The sequence below is a fragment of the Haemaphysalis longicornis genome, unplaced genomic scaffold (genome assembly GCF_048455015.1).
Source record: "Haemaphysalis longicornis isolate Haplotype H1 unplaced genomic scaffold, Haemaphysalis longicornis Haplotype H1 scaffold_1, whole genome shotgun sequence".
Classification (NCBI taxonomy): domain Eukaryota; kingdom Metazoa; phylum Arthropoda; class Arachnida; order Ixodida; family Ixodidae; genus Haemaphysalis; species Haemaphysalis longicornis.
Genome location: NW_027526203.1, coordinates 462,505,190 through 462,531,729, shown reverse-complemented (window position 1 = coordinate 462,531,729; position 26,540 = coordinate 462,505,190). Strand labels below are relative to the sequence as shown.

The following is a 26,540-nucleotide window of genomic DNA, read 5'->3' as shown; positions in this document are numbered from 1 at the left end:
CCCTTCTTTTTTTTTTTGCGTGAGTCCCGCTACCCTTAATTACAGCTGTACTTAACATCTGTATAAACACGCTCACACTCCGCACGTGCCCTTTTCAGCTCGGACCTCCCGACCATGACTCAAGTTTTCAGCCGGAGAAAAACTCGGCAGGCAAACTCAACACTGCTTACGCGCAGGAATTGTACGAATGGAGGCTGTCTGTGCACATGCAAGCTTGTGTAGGCACTCCAGAGTTTGTTGGATTTGTACACAAATATAAAAGATCGCCGCGAATTCAACGTTATCAGCTGCAATCTCACTGTGTCTGCGACACCCATGTCGCAGGATTTCCCGTGTTCTAGCGCTAAATTTTTGCCAAAAAGTGCACATTCTTTTTGGCCAATCAGCCTTTACGAAGATGCCAAAGAAAAACAGTTTGTAGTTTCATGTGCGAAGTGACAAATTATGAAGCTTACCGGGGCTATGGGAAAGAAACACTTTAGCAGATGGCTAAGGGTTAATTAGACAATCCACGGATTTTTAACCTGGGCCAAAACATGGACACATGGGCGTTTCCGCCTCCATGGCGGTGAAGCCATCCGCGTTAATTTTGAACCAAAAGTATTTGTCTAAATCCATTGCAGTACATGCGGAACAGCCAGCCCCCGCTTCGCGGTACTTTTTTTTTTTTTTCGATCCGCAGTACAACTCCGGGCCGAGTTGTACTGGTTGCAACTCGGCCCGGAGCTCCACGTGTGAGTTGTGACAAAAGCTGGATATACAGCGCCCCTTTACCTCTGCGCGCAAATGAAACTCGAGAGGGCCCACACCTTGCGCCACAGACAGCCCCCATGCGTGGGTAAAGACTCGAGTGGCGCTGCATCGCCCGCAAGAGCCAGCGCCCGATCGATGGAAGACGGGCTTAGGGCCGACAGTTGAATACTCCGAGGCCCAGGCGCTAATCCGCACAGCGACGCGTCCCGGCAGCCGACACAAGTCCCGCGGCCCATTCCTTAATGAAATCTCTCCGCGGTTAAGCGCACTCCGTTCCGGGAAGCGCGCCCATTTCCCATGCTGCGATTTATCCGGGACAAGACGGTGGTCGTTGCCCGCGCTGGCAAGGCTTGAGCCAGCATTTCTGGCACCTTTATTGAGCCGTCAGCAACATAGTCACTACGTACTTCCAAAATGACCCAAGAGAAACAATTACGGGTCGGCTCTATTGACGCAACATCGTCAGCGCTCTGTCTAGTCATCCCTCCATCGACACACTCACCGATTATCACAGCGGCACTTCGAACGTACACTCTTAGGCAAAAAGGACTAAAAGTTCGTCCTTTCGGGGACTAACGACCTCTGCCACAATCATTAGTCCCTTTGGGGACTAACTGCGAGGGGACGAACGGTTAGTCCCCCACCCGGATGGTCCGTTCCGATACTCCCCAAGGACGAACTGCGTAGAGTGCAGAAATAAAAACAATCTCCGGCACCGGCAGGGATCGAACCCATGACGCCCGGAATCACACACGAGGAACCCGACGCGCTATCCGCTGGACCACGCCGCCGGGTGGCAGTGGCGGTAGATAATATTCAAGTGTACAGCGTGTAGTTCTGTGCATAACGCAACAGATCTATTGCAACTGATGCCCGAATTTCTATCTGTGCAAGCGAACGTGACCGCATTTTGCGCCTTGCGCTTAGCGCTTTGCTAGGTTTAGGGACTATTGCTCCGTTCGATTCGAAGTAGAGCCTCACAACCATAGTTTTTTCTCGTAGATAACAATCAACTCGTCGTCGCCTAGTTGAGATAGGTAGCTGGGCGATCGGACGACTCATTTGTTTCCGCACAAATTAGCGCAAGCTAAGTGCTTTCTTAGTGTTCGATACATATGTTAAGTGCTCTGTGTAGCGTATATGAAAGGTGTCGTCTGTGTGAGTGTCAGAATAAGGAAACATGCCATATTTTCCTGCATCGGCGAAAGCGAATTCGGTGTTGCTTAGCCTGAATTCTTTAAATTGGCGTCGCTAGACGATTGCGACGGGGAAATGCAAGGGGGTTTTACAGCAGTTGCAGCATTGTCATAGTTTTGGTGCCCAAGGCAATTATGTACCGAGTGTAAAAGATAACTTCGAGACGAGCGAGCATTTTTGTTTTGCAGTTGTCATCAGCAACATGCGTTTTTTTCTCGTGTGTTAAACATATACATATTCATTAGGCTCAGGAATCCACTTTTGCTATTGTCACTAATTTTTTCGTTACTGTTAAGGCGCTTGAAAGCTTTCATTGGCCGTTATTACTTCGCATGAATCGTATGCAACACAGCGTATCAACAAAACCTCGCCGAGAAGCGTATGGCAATCGCGCTTCGCCGCTCCTTGCTATTACCCGCCGCTCTACTAACCCTAGGCGATTTTCTTATAACTAACATCAATATTTTCTCCGGTGGCACGATCTAAAGCATCCTGTGACTGCAATGGCTTGTGTTTTGGAAATATAAAACTGTTCGCAGACATATGCGTGAAAGGGCAACGACGACGCCATTAGGGGATTAACGACGCAGCGAAGAGACTAATTGCATGCGTTTCGTCTTCCCGTTACTCCTTATAGATCGACGGGGATGAACAGTTAGTCCGCATTTATGCACACGGTACGTACTCTGCCGCAGATACTCCCCTTGAAGATGAACGGTCGCCCGCGAAGACTAACGGCTGTATTTTAGTCCCTATTTTAGTCCTTTTTGCCTAAGAGTGTATCACCTAGCCAGCACCGCATAAACACCTAACGGAAGAGGGGGAGCGGCAGCTAGATGCCATCCCAGTAGGTGCCACATATTGAACCCCACCGTATATTCCCCGCTATGCAGATCCTGCGAAGCCCCCCTATACGGCAGAGGGCTGGGCCCACCACGCCCCGCTGCATTCGCGCAATCCCTGGCATTTGTACGAGCTTTGGGAGGGAGCCCTGACCAGCTCTGACTGCAATGATCGGCGCCTGCTGCGGTGCTGAGAGCTGTCGGGGCTGGAAGAGCTCAAGGGTGCCTGGACTGAGGAGACTCCTCCACACTGCTTTTCGCAATAAACATGTTTACCCGCTCTCTTCGAAACGGCACATCCACAACATTTACACACGCTGCTCTCACACGTGCCGGTTACACGGGTACGGGCTACTGGCCGTGTATGCGCCCACCATAGTTAACTCAGCCAAAGTGACGCAATGCGCCACAGTGCGCAATACAGGGACACAAGTCGCATAGCTAGCGCAGCCGACGGGCTACTTCGATGGTTGTGGTACGCAAGTGCTCGGCCGATTTCGCCACGAAGATTGGCAAGGACGTCGAGGTTGACCAGCGAACTTCTCGGGCTGACCAACCAGCGGTGCCAACCCCACCTGGGCCCCACTCTCGGTTGGAGAGTCTCAGAGAAGATGCCCCCAGCGCATTCCCGAACGCGAGTTCTGCCGTTCCCTCTTCCGCGAGCGAGAGGGTCATCAAACGGAGAGAGCCACTGGCCGGCCAACACGGCTACAGCGGAGCCCGGGGACTCGGACGGCCAGGCGCCGCCGTCGCCAGCTGGGAGACATGCCGCGGCACGTGCGAAACGCGACACGTGTTTATTTCCCGCGGGATGGGGCGCGTCGGGCAAGGAGCCGAGGTGTGATTTATACTGAGCAGCAGGCGCCGCTTTCCGCCATCGTAAAGGGGAAGGAGCCCGTTCTCACCCGCGCACGGGCCAATTTCGTCCGCGTGCGCCCGGCGAGGGACCGCCACATGGCGCGGCAGAAAAATCGCCAGGCCCTGCGCACGCTAACGGGAGCGAACCGCGATGTCACGGCTGGCACAGCCCTGATGTTTGTCTCGACTACAATTCGAGAGCTATCATCGATGGCCAACGAGAAACAAGTTCGCCCTTGTTGGACCACTACGGCTGTTTTTGAGAAGCGGGATCGTTGTGCTCCTCTCGAGCGAGATAGCTGTCTGTCTCCCGTGAGAGGCGGAATTTGGGTCACACCTGACACTATCGAGCACCCGTGACGATACAGTCGTCCTGTACGCGCGCGCACGTTTCCTGCCCGGAGCTCGGCACAGACTGCACGCTGTGGCGAAATTTGTACGGTCCCATCAACACCAAATACTACAGTTCTCGCTCGTTCGAAATTTTTTGAGCCACGAAGCCTTGCTTCTGATAGACGGTTACCAAACATAACGGGGTGAGAAAGTCCAGACTGAGGCCTCGCGCAGCACAGAGCGGTTTTCAATACGAATCGGCGGCCCTTCTCGCTTACAAAATACCAAGCCTCACAGACTCTGTCAGGCTTGGTATTAGGTGCGGAGTACCTTAGGACCGCACAATGTCCGTGCGCATAGAATTTACAATCGCAAAAAATCACACAGGCACCGGCAGGATTCGAGTTTGTGTCTGGTAGACCAGACAGAGTTAGTGTCGGCCGTCTTACCCATCGTGCTACGACCGTGAGTTAGTACCCGAGAGTCAAACACGGCTTACTCTCTCGCCTGTAACGGTGCGGAGTACATTAGGACCTCCCAATGTCCGTCCGTGTCCATCCGCGCGCACACCACCATCAAGCGAAAATCAAGCGAAATTCGATTTGAGCCGTGAGTTGCAGTTTCATTTAGGGAATTATCAAGGTGCAACTCACGGCTCAAATCGAATGACGGTTGGGGCGCAACTTGGATGTCATTTCGAGTCCCCGTACTCCGCACCCTCGCCATCATCCACGGAGTGGAGATGCTGCCATTTTTTGTAAGCCCGGGCCTCCACGAAGGGCAAGAACACTCGCACGGAAGCCGGAACGTGTCTTCAACGTCGGCCAAACGGTCCACGGAGCGAGCACTGCAAGCGACACTTTGCACAGGCAACGTTATCAGCCCCCACGGATGCGGTCTACCGCAGGTAGAGCTGTCATCCGCGCACTGGCCAAATTGACCCGTGCATGACCGAGGAGAAACCGATCACAATCGTCGGACCGATTTCAAACGTGACGCAGCACTGCAACCGCGGACTGTCCGACGAGCAGAGCGGGGACAATGTTCGTACAGTGTATCGCGCCGCAGTCCCGCCTGGTTTATCCCCGAGTTACACGCGCCCTCACTCAAAGGTGCTCGAGAGTGGCGCGAATGGCGGCAGCCCGAGATTACGTGCACCACACAGGGTGCCTCAACGCGGCATTGAGCCTCCCTACGCGCACGCCCGAGGTGGCGCCTTTTAACGCGGCGAGCCTCCTTCACCAGGGCTGCGCGGAATTCGCGGCCGATTTGAGAGAGCCTGCCCTGTTCGCAGTTGACAGCAAAGAAAGCAGAAGAGGCAGCCCCCGGCGCTATCGCCAACAGAGACGGTGCACGCGAGCTCGCACCGCCCCATTATGCACCCAGACGAGGCGTCCCAAGGAGCGCAGCAGCGTCCAGAGAGCGCGCTTCCTTTTCTTCTTCGCGAACCGAGGAGGCGAGAAACGTTTGGCCGCGAAAGACGAAGAAAACAAGAGCCGGTTCCTGCTACCAATTAGGCCGGGCAACGGCGCAGAAGACACCATCGTTTCCGGCGCCCCGAGCCTCCGAAAAAGCGGCCCCATGCGCCTCCGCTCCCGCGCGTGCATGCCCAGCCGCTGGCTGCGCTGGACGACATCACTGGATAAGGGCGATACGGGACCTTCAAACACACCGTCCCTCCCGGGTTGCTCACAGCGTGCTTTGGGGGCACGCTCACGAAGCTGCATTGGAAACACATTGAAGCAACCGGAAATTTACGAATGGCATGTTCTTGTTACGTTAATCGGCGAACGACTCGCAAGAAATGAATCAAGATTTCTGCATGGAAAGCTTAGCAGTAGGCTTCGAGGCAAACACGAAGATATTAAAAGTAATGCTACACAAAGAGGACGAGAAGGGTGCCGAATGAAAACTCGCTGGATGATGGGTGACATGTGGAACTGTGGTAGAAACGAGCGAATCAGTTTGGTTGGCGCGGCACAGAGGCAGAGCTCTGGTCCTGCAGTGGACAAATACAACGGCTGATGATAAAATACAAAAACCTTTTAACCACTACAGATGCTACATTGAGAACAGTAATAATAAACGCTTAATACAACGATGCTTCCTCGCTTTTTTTTTTTTCATTTTCGAAATCACCCACAAAATGAAACCAACAAGGGAAAGTGCTATACTGTTCCCCGCGACACAGAAAAACGTAAAATAGTAAAAAAAAAATCTAACTTTTACAAGTTTTAGCAAATAAGACGTATCCGTTTCGTATCGCGATACGCATTCATGCGCGTGTGCAGACACTCATGTTTCAGAACGACCACTCCAGTGTGGAAGTGCACTTACTGACGAGACGCCATGGGTTCATTCTTTGACCTGCTTGCATTTCCTCCATCTCAAAACGAGCGATCACAGTCACATGTTGTTGTTCCAGTGGCAAGGCATGAAGCCAGGAATCCCGCGGACACGGGCCTCAGAAGCAGTTTCGAAACCACCAAGATCCAAAGTCGCGGCTTGAGATGAGTCCGAACTGTACCCTGCAAGAGCCACGGTATACTTCCACGCACCCGCGGTCCTGCGCGCAGCAGTGCCAAAAAGGATACAGATGTTTGTGACAAGCATTCTGCAGCGATGCGCTCCAATGTAGGTTAAGTGAGCCAAGTTCCCGCCGCCTTGATAAGGAAGCACGCAAGGTCGCGCGGAGCAACGCGCCTGATCATGAACGGGCACCCGCCGGAGCTGCTGACCCAGCCAGATTAAGGCCCTCCCCACACGATCGTCGCAGCCATTAAATAAAATGTACACTCGACAGCACGTGGAGGTATACGCAGGGTGTTGGCATGAGGTGCGTCAGTGGAGAGCTAGAGAAGAGAATACTGGACGAAGGCCTGCACTATATACGACGCGGCAGGCAATGCGGGCCTCCACTGCCACCACATGACAGCGGGTGAAGCGCCGCAACTATGCATGCATTCGCTTGCAATAAACGTGAGGCCAGTGCCATTAGTTCAGCACCAAGACCGGCAGAAATGGCTATAAGGCACCCCTGCCTCAGTCCCACGTCCGAGACGGTCCGACTGCTCTAAGCTGCCGTTTACATGACATGACAAGACAAAAATACACGTGCCCATTCCGCTCCCCGCCCCTCTTTGAGTACGCAGTTTCTATAGGTTACCAAAAACTAAGGGGTGGGCGATTGATCGATTAACCTTCCGATTAATCGATGAATGCTTCAGTCACAATTAATTTTTTTGTGAATCGGTTAGTCGGTTCAAGTCACGTGATCGATATGAAACAAGGGTATCATGGTAAATTGTGCGCAAGCATGTTGAGGTTCATATTAGCGCTCGAATAACCTGCCGCACTTCACGACAGAAAACGATGCAAGCATGCTCAGAGATAATAGTGATTAAAACCGCAAGCTGATATTTAAGACAGACGGGAAGATGGATACTCTGAATACAAATATACACTGCACAAAAAACGGCGAGCGGGCATTCCCACCGTTTTGCCCTTATACGAACCAACCATGGCGTAAGTGAACCACGATTAATCGAAGCCGCCTGCAGTTACAAAGCGTGCCAATGTTCCCGATTCTAGAAATAGTGCGAGTGACGAATGCGGTGATAAGCGTCCCGCCCGCATCAGCGTCAAGATGAGGATCTGCTCAGCTCATCTGAGATTTCTGTGATTTGCTAGCCTGTCTTGGCCCTTGTTATTCTTCTCTCTTTCTGCTCTATCCTTTCATACCCCTCTACTCCCCTTCCCAGACACAGGGTTGTATGCAGGTGAGCTCCTATACCGAGCTCAATATCCCTACTGCACCTCCTTTCCCTATCTCTTCCCACAGACCACTGCAAAAAGCTGCGAACAGGCCTAGAGAATACTGACAATATTTATTATTGTATTTCTGTAATTATAAAATATTATTTGTACCATTTTCTTCGTCAACTAACTCAACCGATTAACCGATTAATTAACCAATTAAAGCCTATCGATTAATCGGACTAAAATTTTTAATCGATGTCCAGCCCTACAAACTACGCAATGCGTATAGTTACCCCTTTCGCAACTGCAACACGCCCTGCTCCACCGCGATTAAAACCCCCTTTTCCAGGTGAACCTTTGCTTGACAGTGTCAACACGCCAAATTCACAAAGCATTTTTGTTTTCTTTTAATAGCATCTCAGGAAGCGCGACCTCTACCGACAGCGTACCTCAATATGCACCAAAAGCGCACAGTGAATACAGCGTCCGTCTTGTCTGCCCCTCGAATCGATTGATTGATTGTAGGGTTTTAACGCGCCGACGCAGCGCAGGCGATGAGGCGCGCCGTAGTGGAGGGCTCCGGATTAATTTTGACCACCGGGGGATCTTTAACGTGCGCCGAAATCTCGTACACACGGGCGTTTTTGCTCTTCGCCTCCATCAGAAAAGCGGCCGCCGCGGCCGGGAATCGAACCCGCGACCTCGTGCTCAGCAGCGCAACGCCTTAGCCACTGAGCCACCGCGGCGGGTATCTGCCCCTCGAATCGCACAAAAGGAAATGAACTGCAAGAAACCAACATAAGCTGCAGTGAATCGAAACGGGACATAGTTCGGAAGACAACGCTCCGGTCTGCGTCTCACTCATGCGTTCGGAGAAATGGCAAATGGTCGAAGCGCGAGCAGTATAAGGGCACATTGGGGCATCCATAAAACAGGGAAATAAATAATCAATGAGAAAAAAAAAATGCCGCTGCCCCGACCATTTATGCAGCGCGTATTAAATTTTAATAAGCCGGCTAGCATATCTACCGGATTTTCTGGGCGGCGTGACTACTATATTTGAGCAAAACCGCTAACAGTGACATTGGATTGGGGCGCTGGAATTTCGGCTGTATTTTCCCCCGTAAGTAAGCAGCACCTCAGTAAAGCGACTACGAGCAGTGCTCTGGTAGGTAACGCATCTGTTAACCATGGCAGTCGGCGCGCGCGCTGTCAACGGCGGAACTTCAGAGATTTGGAGTGTTCCAGGCGGCTCTACCGACTGGATTGACGTTGCCTCGCACCAGAGGTCATGCGTGCAGCGAGGCCTCACAGAGACCGATATCGGAGACCGTTATTTCATAGCACGCCTCTAGGCACGCGAATTGCCAAAACGGTCGCGGACATGAAAACTGGCGCTTGCATGCAAACATCGCAGCCCACACAGTCGACACGCGTGCCCCCCACCAGGGAACGCTCCGGAACGAGTTATTTCGAAAGCGCATCACAGGCAAACGTGCTCCGTCTTCGCTAATTGCGCGCAGCACAAAAGAAGGCAGCGTACACGAGCACTCGCTGAGGTGCTGCTCTCGCGATTGTGAATGCCGTACGCGGGTGTACCTGCAGGAGTGACGGACGATTCCGTCAACTTGAACAAGGTAAAAGTCAGGCAGTCGCTCTCTCGTTTCAAGACACGATTCGAAGAAATGCCGCTCATAACATCGGCATCTGCACGATAAATAAAGACTTATACTCTCTCTTTCTCTCTACCTCACTGGTACAGCGGTCACAGCTTGCAGCTTCGATGGCCGCTGCCTCGAACTATACATGACGAGCGAGATGGAGTCGATGCGCGTGCGATCTATACCCTGCTCGGCCGTCCCCCGCTCGTGGAACAGCGCGGAAGCGTGCGGCCGGCGGGGGGCTTAGTTGTATAACCATCTTGAAAAACCAGTCGGCCCATCTGACCTGACCGACTTTCGCGAAGAGCGCATGAGACGACGCGGTGCCCTTCGCTTTGTAATTTGCTTGGCCCCGTTCCCCAGAGCTGCTCCCGGCGATCGGCCCGCGCGGATGCAAACGGGCCACAACAGAACGCGTCAGGGTCAACACGCACTCGGATAACACGCGCCACTCAAACAACAACAAAAATATAAACTATAAGGACATTCAGGGTCATCCCAAGGATTTAGCAAGTTCTACTGCCATCATCAGGACAGCAAGAAAACGCAGCAGTGTCGGCCTTGCCATTTTTGGCCAATCCCCCACGTGTACGTATGTCAAGGCGTGTTTTTAGTGTCCCTACCTTCGGTGAAGCCGAAATCCACAAGTAAAATTTATTTCCCCCTCTTGAATCAAGAATTCAGAATTAACAATTCGGAATGATAACTTGTAATCATCGAAAACACTGATTTTCAGCTGCGGTGCAAACCATCCAAACAGAGCTACACTTCAGACCTCACGGCATTCGTTTCCTCCCGTTTAAACGGCCTTCAAAAATGCCACATGATCTGTTCATTCTAATTGAACTTCATTCGTTTGGAAATGCCGCACGGCCGACAGGCATGCAGAGCCACGAAGACCCCCCCCCCCCCTTTTTTTTTTTTTTTTCGAGTGGAATATATCGGCGCGCGGAGACCCTTAATAGAGTAAGCATTTTTCGCTCTCTCTCGCACAAAATAGCGCGCTCGTTGCGAGCGAAAATTTGTTACCGCCGTCTCTGCCGTTGGCTGCGAAAAACTGCGCACAGGTGGCTCCCAGTGCAGAAATTATTTCTGTCTTTACGCTTCAACATTCCAGGAAGATCAGTAAACTCTTGCTGCGCATGAAGACAGAAGCTGTGGAATTGCATACCACGCTAAACGTGTTGGGAATCGGACGGCGCCCACAACAAAGAAACATTTTCCCGCGCAGTAATTTTACTCGGCTTTTTTAGCCGCGTACGCTTGTGCACATGCCTCCGGTTCCAGACCATGACGACCGTTTATAAAAGTGGGAAGTGGCCGCCTATTCTTTCTCTCTGCCTTAGCTGTTGTGCGATGTGTCAGCGCGACGGCGATATGAACTATTTAATTACAAAATTTCATCGCCCAGTGTTCGTTGTTACTGTATCCCGTGCCGTGCACGCTATCTCTGCGTGGATCGGGCTATCTATCGGCAAGCACGTCGGATATCATGCATCCCAAAGACACGCCATGTTGGTGCGTGACCGGCCGGCCGTCCAGCCAGGCCGTGCGTGCAACGCTAACACAGTAAGCAACACAGCACAACGCAAAATCGCCAGCTTTGCGCCTCACGTGCGGTCTGAGCCACGAACGGTCTGGAGCGCTCCAGACGGGCCGTGGCTCCAGACCGCCCAGGAGCGTTCTGGAGATGCTCACGTATACGTGTACCCGCTTCTCCCTCAAGAAAACGAACCCGCCTCCACACACACGCACAACTACATGATTACAATGATTCTCCTGGGGCAACATTTCATCCGGTAGGCCTTAAAACTGTCTGTTAAAAATGACCGTGTATCTGCCCGCTTCACAGCCAATCTCGACGAAAGACGACAGTCGCCCCTGCTCCCCCTCCTCGCTCCTCCCCTTCAGTCTCGCTCTTTCCACGATAAACGCGATCACGGTTTGCTCGTGCCAATTCAACTCTACCTCGTTCTACTGTTCGCGCGCCATTCACTGGAACCTTTTGTTACTGTTGGACTCTTTGGAATGCCGCCAGGAGGGCTCGTGTCACGAGCGAGCGATTTTTGTATTTTGAGTCGAAACGTTCTTTAAGGCGTATTTTTTATTCGCTAACGCAAAAATCAAACAGCCACGTATTTTTAATTAAAAGAACACTGTAAATATCATTTATGTATTGATGCCCTGCCTCAAATATGGCTGTTTTCTTTCTGCTCAACAATGTTGTCAAGTAGGAACATAGCCACCAGATTTAGTAGTTAGGAAATGCTTCGCCTACACAAACTTCTCGTTCAAGAATTCTTTTAAATTTTGACTGAGCAGCTGAATCGAGGGACAGGCAGACAGACCAAAATTTTTGCGTTTAATACCCCTGTCAAGCGTGCCTATTTAAGTGCACTTCCAAAGAGTGCACTCGGCTAAAATGTCATACGGGAGCAGCTAAACGACAAACGCGAATGACACTTTACAAGGAACGTGTTCCCCAAACACACTTTACCGAGGGCAGCTCGCAGAGTGAGTAATCTCGGTAATCTCGTGAGCAGGAGCCCGAAAATCGGGAAAAATAACCTAAAACCGCGAGCGTTTAGATTATAGTAGGTAACGTTAAAAGTTAAGTATAGATATATTGCTTATTTACTGCTACAAAAAGAGAAGCAGCGACGAAAAACAAGAAAATAACCTCTCTCTCAACACCGTGCCAGCGCCGCCTGGTGGGGTTTTTCTTCATGGCAGCGGTTCTCGTAGGTGGTTTCTTGTGACCCTGTGATTATATTCCCGCTTCAGCCTTCTCTGTTATATTCCACGCTTTCAGATAATTTCCCCCTAACGATAATTCTGTTATTCGCTAAGCAGTGAATAACAGTGAAGATATCAGCGCTGGTGTTCAGTCGCCGTCCCGACTCCTTTTTTTGTGGACTTGCGCGAGGTACGGGTTGCGATTTTGAACAATGCAAACATAACGAAATGTTTACAATATTTCTCACGTGATAAAGAGGGGCAATTTCAAGTAATTTTGCGTAATATTTACGCCGGCTATCGCCACTGACATCACGGCCAAGGACACTCTATTTCGTCGTTTAGCAGCGCGCAGCCGAAGTGTCACTTTGGAAGCCCGAGTGCACTCGGCGCAAGTGCACTTAAATAGGCACGCTTGACAGGGGTATAAGTATCCTAGGAAAGACTATCTCGCCTTTAAAACCGAGAGTGGCCACGTACCAAGTCTCCTTATGTGGGCCTGGGCCGGATGAGCCTCCGGATACACAGAGGAAATGCGCATGCGTCATGTGTGCGCGGGCATGGCACTAGAGCAGCAACGGCGCATTTCCCGTGCTCCTGTGTATTTCGAGTGGCGCCGAAAACTACCCGCAGACCACGATGAATTTCATCTTGCCTCTGGCCACAAAACTTGGATACGAAACTCGCAATCATCACTCGCTATCAACGAGGACCCGTATGTAGTTATGATTCCGCACCGGAAACACAGGAAGCCTCGCTTCGATCTCCCCAACTTTCCAGGTGGAAGAAAAAATACGCCCACGCGTGAAGTTGTAACGTGCGGCCGGTGCTTCACGTATGACGTGTGGCCCGCCCATTTCCAAGTAACGTTCGGCCGGTGATTGCCATTGCCACCCGCTACCCTTTCCCACCGTTGCCGGTTGAGCGGGCTTCACACAGTAGCTCGCTGCGGGCGCGCTTTGCTGCGAATCATCTCCCCGGCATTACTTCCGAGTCCCCTCCAACCAGGTTTTTTCGCATGGCTTTGCGCCGTTTTCTGCGCACACGGAACCAGCGGATTTTCCTTTCGCCTAGCTGTATAAAACTTCGCAGATATGCGCTCGGCAGCGGTTGTGTCGTGATACCGAAGGCGGGCACAGGGGTTTCCCCAGGCATCGAATCAAGGGGGGGGTGTCTCAATGGCTCTGGGGGGGGGGGGTTCATAAACTAGAAATGCTGTTTTTTATCCCACTAGTTAAATAATAGACGTCTGTTAACCAAACGCTCATCCCCGTGACGTACGTTTTTCATTTTATATATATATATATATATATATATATATATATATATATATATACATACACACACCTCAGAGGCGGTGATTTCTATTCAATCTAAGAAAAAAACAAATTTAGAGAAATTCATTGTTTACCATGAAAGGTCCGTATTCAGTTTTTTTTAATTTCTCGCCATTTTTCAATGTATGAGGACATTTTCGAACTTGTTACCAGGGCCAGTGACAAAATTTGAGTTCTTGAAACAATGTTTAGGTAGTACACGAATTATGCAGCACTTATAAATCAGGCACCGATTGTACGCTCCCGATTTATTAAAACGCCAGGATTAGCTTCCGTAGCGCTTCGCCTCGCCAAATTGCCCATTTTAAATGTACATGCTGAAAGAGCTTCTGCAAAGATTACGGTTGTAAACAAAGAACGACATCGAATCAATAAAGAAAGTAAATTATATGTGTGTTTAATGCACTTAGTTCAATTCAAAGGCGGCCTCAGTCGAAGTAATTTTGGGTGAGTGCTTGTCGATATATGCTTTGCTCGTACCTCCTCACGGGCTTGTTCTTGCTCTGTACCAGTGGCCTCTGACGAATCCATATGTTATTTATTTGCAGTTCTTATAATTAAACTTGCACACGTCTTACTTGACGCAGCGTGAAAGCAGCGCTAATCGGACCTTTTTCAGCGCGTGAAAGCAGCGCTGGAAAAGGTCCATACAAGGACTGACAAGACTGAAATTTGGGGATTCAAGGGGGGGTGTCCAGAAAAACTAGGGGGGGTCTACACACCCCCTAGGGGGGGTGTAGGGAAATCACTGGGCGGGCACACGGTAAGGCACATTCTGGGCATGCGCAGTAGCGTGCAGCACAGTGGCTGCAGTCACTAAGTTTCCCTGAAGATTGCTTTGCATATCATTTGCCTACGAAAAGAAACTGTGGCTCAGTGGGAAGCGAGCCAAGCCGCATGTACCGCGAGTAGCGCGCTCCGGCATGCAGCCAGTTGGCCAACGCAGGCTGACATCCTCCAGAGTGCGTACAGACAGACAGGCGGCCGCTTGGAGCCTCGGCACATTTTGCAACGGTGTCCTATCTCTTCCGCGCCATCCGATGCCACGAGGAGCGCTATCGGTGACGAGATATGAAAACCGAAAAAAGAAAGCTGCGCTCCAGGCATTGACCCCCTCGGTCAACGCCATCTGCAGCTGCCTCCGTGCATAAGCGGCGTCGAAACTTTGCAACACCGAGCCGTCGGGCGATGTTAACGCGCACGGCGCAGACGTCACCGCATTCCACACCCCATTCGCTCATAAGCGCGCACAATGAGACTATCAATCGTGATAGCGCCACCAATATTCAGTCCCTGGGGAACCAAAACAAACTAACATTAAACACTCCCCACGGATTCCTCAATGAGCCGTTTTAACATTTGCTCACCCGAACCGCGGACAACACACATCAAACACAACGAACCCTTACTATAGGCCACACCACCATTGTGACGTGCGCGTCGCTTCATAGGCGCAGGTCATTTGCTTCTGCTTATAACAGCCACTGATGTGCAGTAATTTATTGTCAACGAGAAGCGGAAAGCATTTATTCCCCTCTTAAAAGTAAACAAACGCATTTGTACTTGGCTCAACAATCGAACATGTTTGCAGGCATTTTCGTCCTCCATTGCTTTATCCAGAGGGTCGATAAACGACTACGCCCAGCGCTGGGCCAGATGCCTGTATATGCTATAAACTGTAAACGTGCCATATTATAACAAGCTACGCTCAACAAGGCTTCTTCCACGCGCACCGGTCAACCCTTCACTGAAATCCCTCCTGTTTGCGTTAAAGCCACAGCATCCCCCGCCCCCACCTCCTCCTTCCCTCGTATTCTCCTCGAGGCAAGGAGCTGTCCAATGTTGACTGAAGAGCATTTCCCGGACTAGAATGCCCCAAAGTGGCCGTGGAAATGAAAAAAATACGAAAACCGAAGAGAAGATACAGGAAAGGAGACTAAGCACACCGCGAAGTCCGGGACGAACTTGAACAAGGAGTGCATGAAGAAGAAAAGGAGAGAAGAGAAGAGAAAGGCCGGCGACAAAGTTGCATCAGCGTGTTTGCAGTCGAGCCACGGGCTGGACAAAACGAGACGTCATTCCTCCCGCTCTGGCAGACGAGCGTGTTTGCCGAGCCTTTCCGCACCCTGCGCACCCAGCGTGCACGCACACAGTGCAACGCAACACGTGCTATATACGCGCCCCGCCCTCTGCGCACACACCGCGCTCTGTCACCGGGCGAACCTCTGCGGCGCGTGCCGAGCCAACTACCGCGTGCACGGGCCTCCTGGGAGCAGCGGCTGTGCAGTCGCAGTACAGCGATGACGACGGCACAGCTGCCACGGGAGCAGGCAACGCGAACATCTCGCCGGTCCGTCACCCACTGGTCACCCGCAATGGTGGCCAAAGGGTGACCCGTGGCCCACAAATTTCTAGTGACCGGTCACCGGTGGGGAAGGGCAGAGGACAATTAAAGGGATGAGGGAGAGGGGAACCTGGGAAGGTGGTGTGGGCGGTCGGAGGGGAAGTGGAGATGGGGAGTTGGAAGGATGTGAGGGCAGAGGGACCTGTAGGACGGCCAAAGAGGATGGAAATGATGACGAGGAAGAGAGGGAGGTATGGGAGATGGTGCGGTGTGAAATGGGTTGGGAGGAGGAAGTGGAGGAGGATGGAGAAGAGACGGGGGAGAAGGGGGGCGGTGCGTGGGAAGCAGGAGGGAGGGGAGAAATAAGGAAGGGCGTTACGTGGTCCGAGCAGCAGAAACGCTATCATCTTCCGACAACATTTGCAACGAAGCAAGTAAGTACGCGGCGATTATTGTTTTTTTTTTTTATATAGGAGGCGTACACTTCGAACCATCGCCAGTTTCTCCCTCATTCAGCCCGAAATCAAAACCATGGACAACAAAGACAGACAAGGTCGATCAATGCATAAATTGAGACGAATCGCAGTCTTGCCGCTAGTATTGTTCGCGCCCCTTATACTGCACGCGGGGCTAGAAACGCGAAATGGAAGCGAGCTGGGAATGCAGGCAGACGAAATGCTCGCAGCCTTGCACGCAAATCATACAGAGGTGAAAAGGGGTCACTCTCTCGCTAACTGTTGGTGACTCCCTGTCGCAATATAAAATCCCCGTTACGCGAGTGGCTCGCGCGAACCATCTCCCTAGATGCGAATAAAACGGCGATCGCGTTCCTTTCGAAGCAAGGGAATGAGAGCTGAGCACAAAACACTAACTCAATGGTTAAATGGCCAACGGGTATATAAGCAGCCGCAATTCAGAAATAGATATACAGAGTTAGCTACGAACGGTGTAATCATTTTATTTTAAATAGTGCTGTTTTTCATTCCAGAAGAGTAACTGCGCTGCCATTTCCCACTCCCAGCCGCCAGCCTGACTCAGAACGCAACTTCTCATCCGCAATGAAAGAGGAGTAACTATACCTGCACACGCGACAGGCATTCACTCGGTCAGACCCTTTCCCTTTCAGAAGCTACAGGAGCGCTCCGACAACTCCCGACAGAGCTCCTTGCAAAAGCACGTAAGGACCAGCAAGGCTTGGGAGTGGGCTAGTTGGTGTTTTAGCATCTTGAAGTGCAGAGGTGCGCTGCCTGACACGAAACGTAGGACAGGGTTAATACCACAAACCCTCACAAAGCCTCACCTTGTCTGTTTTTGTGGTATTAACCCTGTCCTACGTTTCGTGTCAGGCAGCGCACCTCTGCACTTCAAGACACGTAAGGACATTGGGACATTGGAAGCGTCGTGTCAGCGTACAAAGTTACCGCGTCCGCTCGCGATCCGGTTGGCGCTGCTCGCCTGCACGGATACTCTCCTCAGGTGGCAAGCCTATCGGCTCGCCAGCAGCGCCGGAGAAAGGCGACACGCGTTCCCGGCGTTCGTGATGTTTTGCCGGCCCGACAGGACGCCTCGCTGTCAAGCGCTCACGACGCTGCCACGCCCGCGCGCATTCTCCCGAGGGTGACACCAATATTGGGCCTCCTCGACTGCCAGCCCCGGAACAACCGCATTCCTATGGGACCTCAAGTTCGAGAGCAGTCCTCGGACTGCCCCCGGGCCACTCAGGAGCGGTAGAGGATGCCCAATAATACTAACAAGCAACTGTGATGGTGGGCAGTGTGGTTGGCGCTTACGGAGAGCTGCAGAGATGAAAATAAAAGAGCAACCCGTGGAGAGCGCGGTTCTTCGAAGTTTCCTTGCATGAGCCGAATTTCCACGGCTAGAGAGTTCGGGCGGCTGTACATAGCCAATGCGAATTCTGATCAGCTGTGCCGGCAATCACCAAACGTGGAACGCAGGGCGGTAGAGAGGATGGAGAACGACCATTTTTACGATGACAGAATGCGTAGAATGCGTAGACAGAATGCACACCCTAACAGCGCTAGTGTTCGCCATGGCAAATGGTAAACGAGTGTGCTCGTCCCACGTGTGACCTATAGCCTGACCAATCAACAGTCGCTGGTGGTGAGGTACAGCAAAAGCTGCGCCGTCTGGTTGCGCGGCGCCTGCTGTCGGGACCTAGCAGTACAGCACACTTGCCGCTATCGCTAGCTTCTTCGGAGTTGCCTCGCGCTCCGATAAATTGACGTCAGGGGAACCGCGCTGTCCTTTTACTGTCTGCTGTGGAAACGGCGCGCTGGCGCAATCGGCGGCGACGCTGCTTCGCTGGCAGAGTTGGTAGTGATTATCTTGAATAATAAAAGAGAAGGTGCAAAATAATTTAATGACATCCAGGAACAATCCGGCGAAAAACTAGGCCGAGTTTGTTTACTGACAAGAAAGAACAGCAAGACTAAAATTTAATATGAAGCTGCGAGGCGGCAGACGAGAAAGCGGCTTCGGGAGGGACAATCACAGGCTTCCTTCCTAGCCGAACCATTGCAACTTCCCAACGCCGGCGAAAGGCAGGAAAGTAATCACGACCCGGGAGACGCGACTTCGTAATTTCGTACACGTTAGCTTTAACACCACGTATGCAGCAAGGCATTCTTGGACACGATTTTTAGGGATAGAGCGGTAGACACGAAGGGTGTAATTCACAGAAAACGAAGCAAGAAAAGAACAGCGCAGCTGGGACGAAGGACAGAAGAAGACGTGACACACGACAGCAGACGTGACACGCTCGGCGCTGGCGTGCGTCACGTCTTTTTCTTCTGCCCTTGGTCGTAGCTGTTTTTTTTTTCCTGTTAATTATGCCCAACCAACACGCCCGAACAGCCATTTTAGTACGAAAGGTGATTGTTTTCACGACCGCGGCCACCTATAACAGTGTAGCGGGGACTCGCCGCAATAGTTATCTAGAATTTGCAACGGTTCCAAGAGATAGGCCCCAAATAATTTCTGGCGAGAGACGGGCACTCTAAGACGACTAACAGCCTTTACAGATACCACCTAAAGCCCCTTCATTCTTCTCTCGTCCCCCATTTTGTAGAATCACGTCGTCTTCATGGGAGAGAAGTGAGGATAGCGGGCCCTTCTCGAGATTTTGCAGCTGAACGGCGACCTGAAGGACTGAGATGCAACGGAAGCACCGCCAAAATTGACGTCACTGAACCGGTCCTGAAGAAGTCCCTAAACGCCACACCCGGGCCGAACGAGCTCGCCAACACGTTACAACAGCAGCGGAACCTAGTGCATGAGATGGGAGGCAAAGCAGTAATTTCGTCACGTACGCAATACTGCTGCCTCGAAGTTGGCTAAAAAACAAGGCACATAAGTAGAAAAAAGATAACACATACAAACAATCAATGGGTGAATGATTAGACAAACCCAGACAGCAGAAATGAGAAAAAGGACGCGCACGCGAAATGCCGTTTTCCCTCGTGCACGGAAAGACCCATTAATTTGTTCTTAATGCAGCCTTTGGAGCCTTTATTATAATTTCTTGGCGAATCACCAAGTGAATATTGCAAAGTGGGTATGAACCAGGGGCTGTCCTCCTTTTCGTCGGTGACTTCAATGTCAATGTCTCCAAACCAGACAAGAAGTATCCAGTTCACGATTGATTGATTGTAGGGTTACGCGCCGACGCAACGCAGGTGATGAGACGCGCCGTGGTGGAGGGCTCCAAATTAATTTTGACCACCTGGGGATCTTTAACGTGCGCCGAAATCTCGTACACACGGGCGTTAACGCTCGGAGAAATCTCGAACACGCGGGCGTTTTTGCTTTTCGCCTCCATCAGAAAAGCGGCTGCCGCGGCCGCGAATCGAACCCGCGTCCTCGTGCTCAGCAGCACAACGCCTTAGCCATTGAGCCACCGCGGCGGGTAGTTCCTCCAGTTCACATGTGAAGAGTTTGAGCTATAGCAGGTGCGCGGATCCTTCATTTATTCTCTCTCTCTCTCTCTCTCTCTCTCTCTCTCTCTCTCTCTCTCTCTCTCTCTCTCTCTCTCTCTCTCTCTCTCTCTCTCTCTCTCTCTCTCTCTCTCTCTTCTCTCCTCTCTCTCTCTCTCTCTCTCTCTCTCTCAAGTGTATGCTGCACAAGTGGGCACGATACAGGGCTGTCCTTCAAGGGGGAGATAAAGCGTGGTGTCGACTGAGGAAGCCCGATGAGGATGAAGTGAATCTGGTTACTTTTTCTGTGTCTTTCTACCAGGACGTGTCCGATCACGGGCTGCACACCTCCCGGAACTCGAACACCTCAGGTTTCGGTGGAAAAGAAGCCTCTGCCAAACTCGCTCGTGCGAAGTTTCGTTGACTTCGTTTCGCTGTGGTGTTCCCCCACTTAACAGGTATCTATACCGGGCAGATCTAGCAACCTCACCCTTGTGCCACTTCTGCCATGAAATTGAATCGGATGAGCATTTCCTCCTTTTTTGCCGCCGATTCTCGCATCACCGGAGAAGGCTGCTGGAGGCGCCCCTGCGGCGTCTTGGAATACCACTAACCTTGCCAGCGCTTTGGTCTTTTGGAGGCACGCAGCTAGGCCACTGCCATGGGGATGTCTGTCAAGCCATTCATTCCTTCATTTCAGAGACGGCTCGTCTGCCTTGTTAAAATGATTCTGATCAGGCTCTCTCGCCCCTCTTTCTTGTTCTATTTCTGTCTGCAACCTATATACTAAATTCTTTCTTCGACTGAACCTTTTTGCCTATCTGGTTTTTTAATAATAACAATAATAAAAAAAAACTCTTCTTGGCCAATCCCCCTGAGTGGGTATGCGCCACCTTATGGGCCACCACCACCACCTACTCCCATTTTTATCACTGAATTCCTTAGCTAAATAGCTGTTCTCAAGCCCTCGCCAATCCGCCTCTGTGGGCATGAGCAATACTTTAAGGTGGAGAAAGAAATGCGAATTCTGTCATCCTCGTCATATACGGCACGCTGTAAACGGAGCGGAGCGTGCGTGCTGTTTTTTTTCTTCTTCTTGGATTGGAAAGGACTTTATTGACAAAGGTCCTACAGTCTTACCCATCATTATTTTCTAACTCTAAAGAAGTTGGTTCTAACAAAACGTATTTTCAATTCAATTCAATTCAACACAGTTTAACTAATTATACCAATCCAAAGCCCTGTATGTGCCATTATACCAAAGGAGAAGTCCTTCCCTGAAGGACAGAGAACGCTCTGAGCTGCCTCTGGAAACTCCATCACACTCCCATCGCTTAAGCAAGCGACGCAGGCGAAAGCTACTATAAATATACCCATACACTTTTCCCGAAGGTCGCACCGCAGACAACGCGCGACCCGTACCTCCAGACTGCGCTTCACAAAACTACGACGCTCAGAAGCGCTGCCAAACGATTCTTCGCCCATTCATCAAAACCCGTGCGCGCGTTTCCTTCGTCCCACCGGCGGCATAAGACGGCGTCGTCGAGGTGTTCAGGGACTCCTCTGGTTGCGTAACGGCGGGCGTCCGCGATAAGGCGGCCCGTTTCGAGACGGACGGGTGCGCGCGCCCGACGCCGTTCAGCACGCTTATCGCGGCCCGTGAAAGCCGGCCGACCAACCGTGCAGTGCCTGCGGCCCCCGGAGAGCCGTGGGGGCTGCGGCTGACGAACGATGCCGGCGTGGACGACTGCGGGGCGAACAGTCGCGGTTGGAAAAGAAGAAAAACGGGCCACAACATCTGCCATTTGTTGATACACGACTCGTGTTTACAAACAATGAGGTGGTACGCGCGGGAATCCGACGAGTCATCCGGGGTGTCGGGATACAGGCCGCCACATTGTTCTGCAGCAGGCTTCGCTTCGGTGGCCAAGAACAGAAGATATGCGAACGTAAACACTGTGGAAGCAACCCTGCCAACTGTCCGTGGCAAAGCTGCACTTGTCCACAATTTATTCTATGCCCCAACTAACGGCTAGGTCCAAGCACGCGTGGCGGTCGTGCGATTCGTTAGTTTGCCGTTACGTGTACACGGGGACTCCAGTGCGACCTCTCGTTGCGCGAGCAGCGATGCCTCCTGCTTCAGCCACCGCCTGGGTAAAGAGGCAAAACTTGCGCTGTTGGCTGCGCGCTGCTAGGGTACGTCGTGTCAGCCTCACTTGCACGCGCCGAGCAGGGTTACAAAAACAGGCGGCTGAACACCCAGAGATAGTTCCAAGCGATCGTCGGAGCGGTGCGCGACAGGCCCGCTCGAAGGGCGCTGACGGACGACAGGGAGGACTGATGGGCGCGGCCTTGGCGCCTGCAGACGCCAACGAGGAAGCGCATCCTCCGCGGCCTGACCTCAAATCAGAGGCGCGGGCCGGCCAAGCGCCAAGATGCCCCGCGACACGCACGTGCAGTCAACGAGAGTGAAACGAGCCGGGACCAGCTCGCAGAGATGATCCAGGCCAGGGTCGAGACAATACTCTGAACCCCTCGCAGTGTGCCTATAGAACGGAGACTGCTTCAACAAGCCGTCTTCCGACAAGCCAGCCCCAGTGTGACTTGCACGAACCGCCGCCGCCACATCTCCACGTTCTTGCCGCAGAATGGACATATGTCCGCCTGTACGTGCGCCAGGAAGTGCCTCCACGCCAACACCATCCTGCTGGATAGACCCCCCCCCGGCTGAGGCGAAGCGGCTCAACACTGAAGACGGCGTCTGAGGAGTTATGCTGCTCTCCTTCACGCTACATTTATGGACCACATTTACGCTCAACGTTTTTGCGAACAAAACTAAAAACGCCCAAGTTGCTGAGGGCACAGCTAACAACTGCATCCCGGGGCTCGTAAAGAACACGCATAAAAAGAAACGCCGTTTACAACCATACGCTCGAACTAAGGTGGATCCAACCGTCCACTTTGAAATATCCTACTCTTAGAAGACATTTTTTTTTTCTTAAACCGTGAAGCTACAACCAGAGTAAGGACTCTGCTACATAGCTCAACAGCATATGGCAAAAGCCACAGCGAACGTAAACACGGGAAACGCATCACATAGATACTAACTTCGGACTGATGAGCACGTCTAGGCAGTCAGTGTGCTGATGTGTCGATCAGTCAGAAGCCAAGGGAGGCCACAGCAAATATACATTAGCCCACTTCCCGCCCTGCACGCCCAGGGCTCCAACCACAATTCCAGACCGTTAAAAGAAGGCATGATGGATGCATTCTCTGTGACGTAATGGAGAAACGAGCCTACCTGACAGTTCTTGCGGCTACTTTCTCGAAGCCCCTTGCAAATACAATATTCCAAACCATAAAACATGCTAACAGAACATTCGCCTTCACAGGTACTTGCTGCGCAATGTCAAAATAGCAGAGCTACACAAAGGTCTGCGGTCCCAACTTCGGTTACTCAAGTTCAGTCAGTCACATGTCGAAGTTACGCCGAATTACGCGCTTACGCATTTTATCGTTTCCTCTAGCTTGGCCGCCCACAAACGTTTCCATTTAGGTAACCTGCAGTATCCACTGAGACCACAACGATTACGTGATGTATATATAGTGCACTTCCGCGGGGGCTCCGTGGCGCCAGGTTCGATTTCCCGCAGCCGCAGCCGTTTTTCTGATAGAGGTGAGAAACAGAAACGCCGTTCACACTTACGACAAATGCGACGCGATATCTGCCGCAGCAACAAAAATTAATCGACACCAAACGACAAAAGCGATCGCCGGGCGACTAAAGCGACAGAAATCGCGTCGCTTCTATCGCTCCGGTCGCAAGTGTGAACGGGCCTTAAGTGTATGATATTTCGGCGCGTGTAAAAAATTCCCAGCAGGTAATTAAGCTAAACTAATGCGGAGCCCACTACAACGGCTCGCCGCATAGCCCAGTGTAGTTTCGGCGGGCCCATTTTTCACATCTGCCGGTGCAAGACGTCGCGTGACCGTGTATGTGCAAAAGTACCAACCACATACCCGTCACAAAATTACCATCGGCGACACGAGAGCGGTACAATGCCAAGAGCGCTCGGAGCTTTATAGTCAGAAGAGTCAGACGCAGCTCCGAGCAGCACTCGGTTTCCGATTAGTGGGGCGCCTTTACATTAACAAGAAAAAGAAAAGGTCGGACTCTGCCGTTGCAAGCACCGCTACAACCCTTCAACTGATGCTATGGAAGGGGGGAAGGGTATAGCTGTATAGCCCCTTTCTACCCCAGGGCTATGAAGCGCACCGTATTTGAAGGGTGTGGATCACGTCTGGAACGTTCGCTGAAATCTCGTACACACGAGCTTTCTCCTGTTTCACTCGAACAAAAAAATTCGCTTCCGCGCCCGGGAACCGAACACGCGACCTCGTGTACAGTTCCGGCGCAGCGCTTTGTACACCCCCGCTACTTTCTAAGCTCATCAGCTTTGCCTCGTGCGGGCGTTTTTCGAACTGGACTTGCTCGAAGGATAATGACAGTCGTACGTGATGAACGACCGACGGCTCGTCACTCGTGCTGATCGATCTCTGCAAGCTGTAGTAAGCAACGGAGATTGCAGAGCAGTGGTACGGCACAGGGGTTTAGCACTTGGTGTGGGTCAAGTCAATGACCCTTCCAAATAAAGGCTGGGAGATTGACAGCGAGAACAACCGATACCGTGCGGTTACTGCGGCTTGTAAGGATAGATCCACGCCCTCCTACCTGTGGTCAACACACTGCTTTCTCTTAAAATGATATTTTGATTGACTGTAGGGTTTAACGCGCCGACGCAACGCAGGCGATGAGGCGCGCCGTAGCCGGATTAATTTTGACCACCTGGTGATCTTTAACGTGCGCCGAAATCTTGTACACACGGGCGTTTTCGCTTTTCGCCTCCACGAAAAACGGCCGCCGCGGCCGTGAATCGAACCCGCGACCTCGTGCTCAGCAGCACAACGCTTTAGCTACTGAGCCACTAAAATGACACTTCTAAAGCAACCATCGTCACAGTTAATTTATGCAGGTTTTTTTTTTTTTTCGTGCGTTCCGGTTAGCAAATACTCGCAAATGGTTTCCCGCACAACTAGTACCACGAGGACCCCAACAATTAGCGTCGACAATCCGGAGAGCTGACCCAAGCAACGAGCAAATCAGCCGTGAAAAAATCTGGGTCACAGTCGCCTGCGGCGCTTATGCTACAGCAATGCCCAAGATCGATGGTTCTCGCGAACACTGAGCGGCTGCACGCTACCTTTCAAAACAGCTCAAAAGAAGAGGTGTTTTACTATTCGTGCTGTGCCATCAATTTCCTGCACGTATTAACGACTTTTACGCCGCAAAATCCCTCCCCGCTTTTTATAGCGTGCTAGGTAATAACGTGCACGGGGACCAAGCGATTAAACCTTTCCCCAAAAAAGTTGCTTTCGGACGTTTCCCCGAAAGGGAATGAAGACAGCAACGCAAATGTGCTGATATTGCTTATTTTAAAAGGCGCGCATATATTTCAAAGTTGAACACACGGAAGAACAGACTGCGAGTCAAAATAGTAATTACATTAACAATAAAGCGAACGAAATTTCGTGGGAATGTAGAGAAAAACACTGCGCTTGCGTGCCGGAGGGGTTAGTCGTCTGCTAAACTCCGTCACTTTTGTTAGGCCTAGAACATCTGCATTTGTCTCACCTTCAGACAACTCCAGCTCCAACTCCGCGAGCTTCTCTCGCACGTCGGGAGGAAGACTGGCAATCTCGATGTCCTGGGCCATTCCGGCGGCCAGCGTTGTTCACACGGTCGGAAAAGGTGGTTGGTAAGTGAATCGCTTGTCCGCACGGGTTTTCATAGGCGCACGACTGTCGCAGCCATGATAAGTAAGAACTTTTCGCGCAAATTATTTCTCTACTGAAGTGATTTCGCCAACATTCACCACGAAACGACCTAGCAATCCTTTCCGACAACACCGGCGCGCATTATGATCGCACTTGTCCAGTTCACCGGGCGGAAAACATCCCTTGACAACACCGACAACAATCCTCCCTCCGTAGCACCGCAGCAACCATCCGCCGCTAACGCACCTCTCAAAAGCCCGTGCGGCGATGCGGTGCAAACACAGCTTTGCAAGCTATCGCCAGGGACCGCCACTGCGAGACGCGCTCACCAAGGTTGCGCGGTCGCGCGCGACGTCGCGCTGTTCGCGAATTATCGGCCAAACGCTGCTAAACTGACTAAACCTCCCGAAACATCCGGCCTAAGAGAATCTGAGGCGGATCGACCGTTTGCATAGCGTCTTGAAGGGCTCTGTCAAAGAGAACGTGTTTTTTCCGATGGCCACCTTGACGGGTGAAAACTTCCATCTTGCGCCACACTCACACTGCCTTCTCATCATAGAGATAATATACTCTTCCCATAACTATAAACCGAGGTTTGAAATTTGCTGCAACTAACATAACATCAAGTCTTCGCCTCACACGCCTTTCTGCAATTGCGCCAAAATTGTATTGTGGCTGATCTCAAAACAAGAACATTTGTGTGCCTGTGTGTACCGCAACTAAAAAAAACAAACAACCAAACAATTCGTATATATTCCACAATTCTACAGCATCGTAAATATTTTCGTTGCAGCGTACGGAACACTAAGCTCGTGCTAGCAAATTCGGCTACATTTTCCAGCTTATTTCGTTCGTCCTGCAAGTGGCAGTCGTTGGTTGCATAGAGTTTCATACTAATGAAACTTTAGTATGAAACTCCAGTATAAACTCATAGTATGAAACTCTGTGGTTGG

The 26,540-nt window shown here is 51.5% G+C and overlaps 1 protein-coding gene across 2 annotated transcripts in view; it reads right to left on the bottom strand.

Moving 5' to 3' along the window:
• The window catches only part of Dip2 (disco-interacting protein 2), a 244,673-nt gene extending 218,816 nt beyond the window's left edge, over positions 1 to 25,857 (bottom strand). For both annotated transcript variants that reach the window (XM_077688011.1, XM_077688013.1), the window contains exon 1: positions 25,445 to 25,857. In XM_077688011.1, coding sequence (XP_077544137.1) covers positions 25,445 to 25,526 — 82 coding nt within the window. In that variant the 5' untranslated portion in view covers positions 25,527 to 25,857. The remainder of the gene's footprint in view (positions 1 to 25,444) is intronic.
• Positions 25,858 to 26,540: the final 683 nt, after the last annotated feature.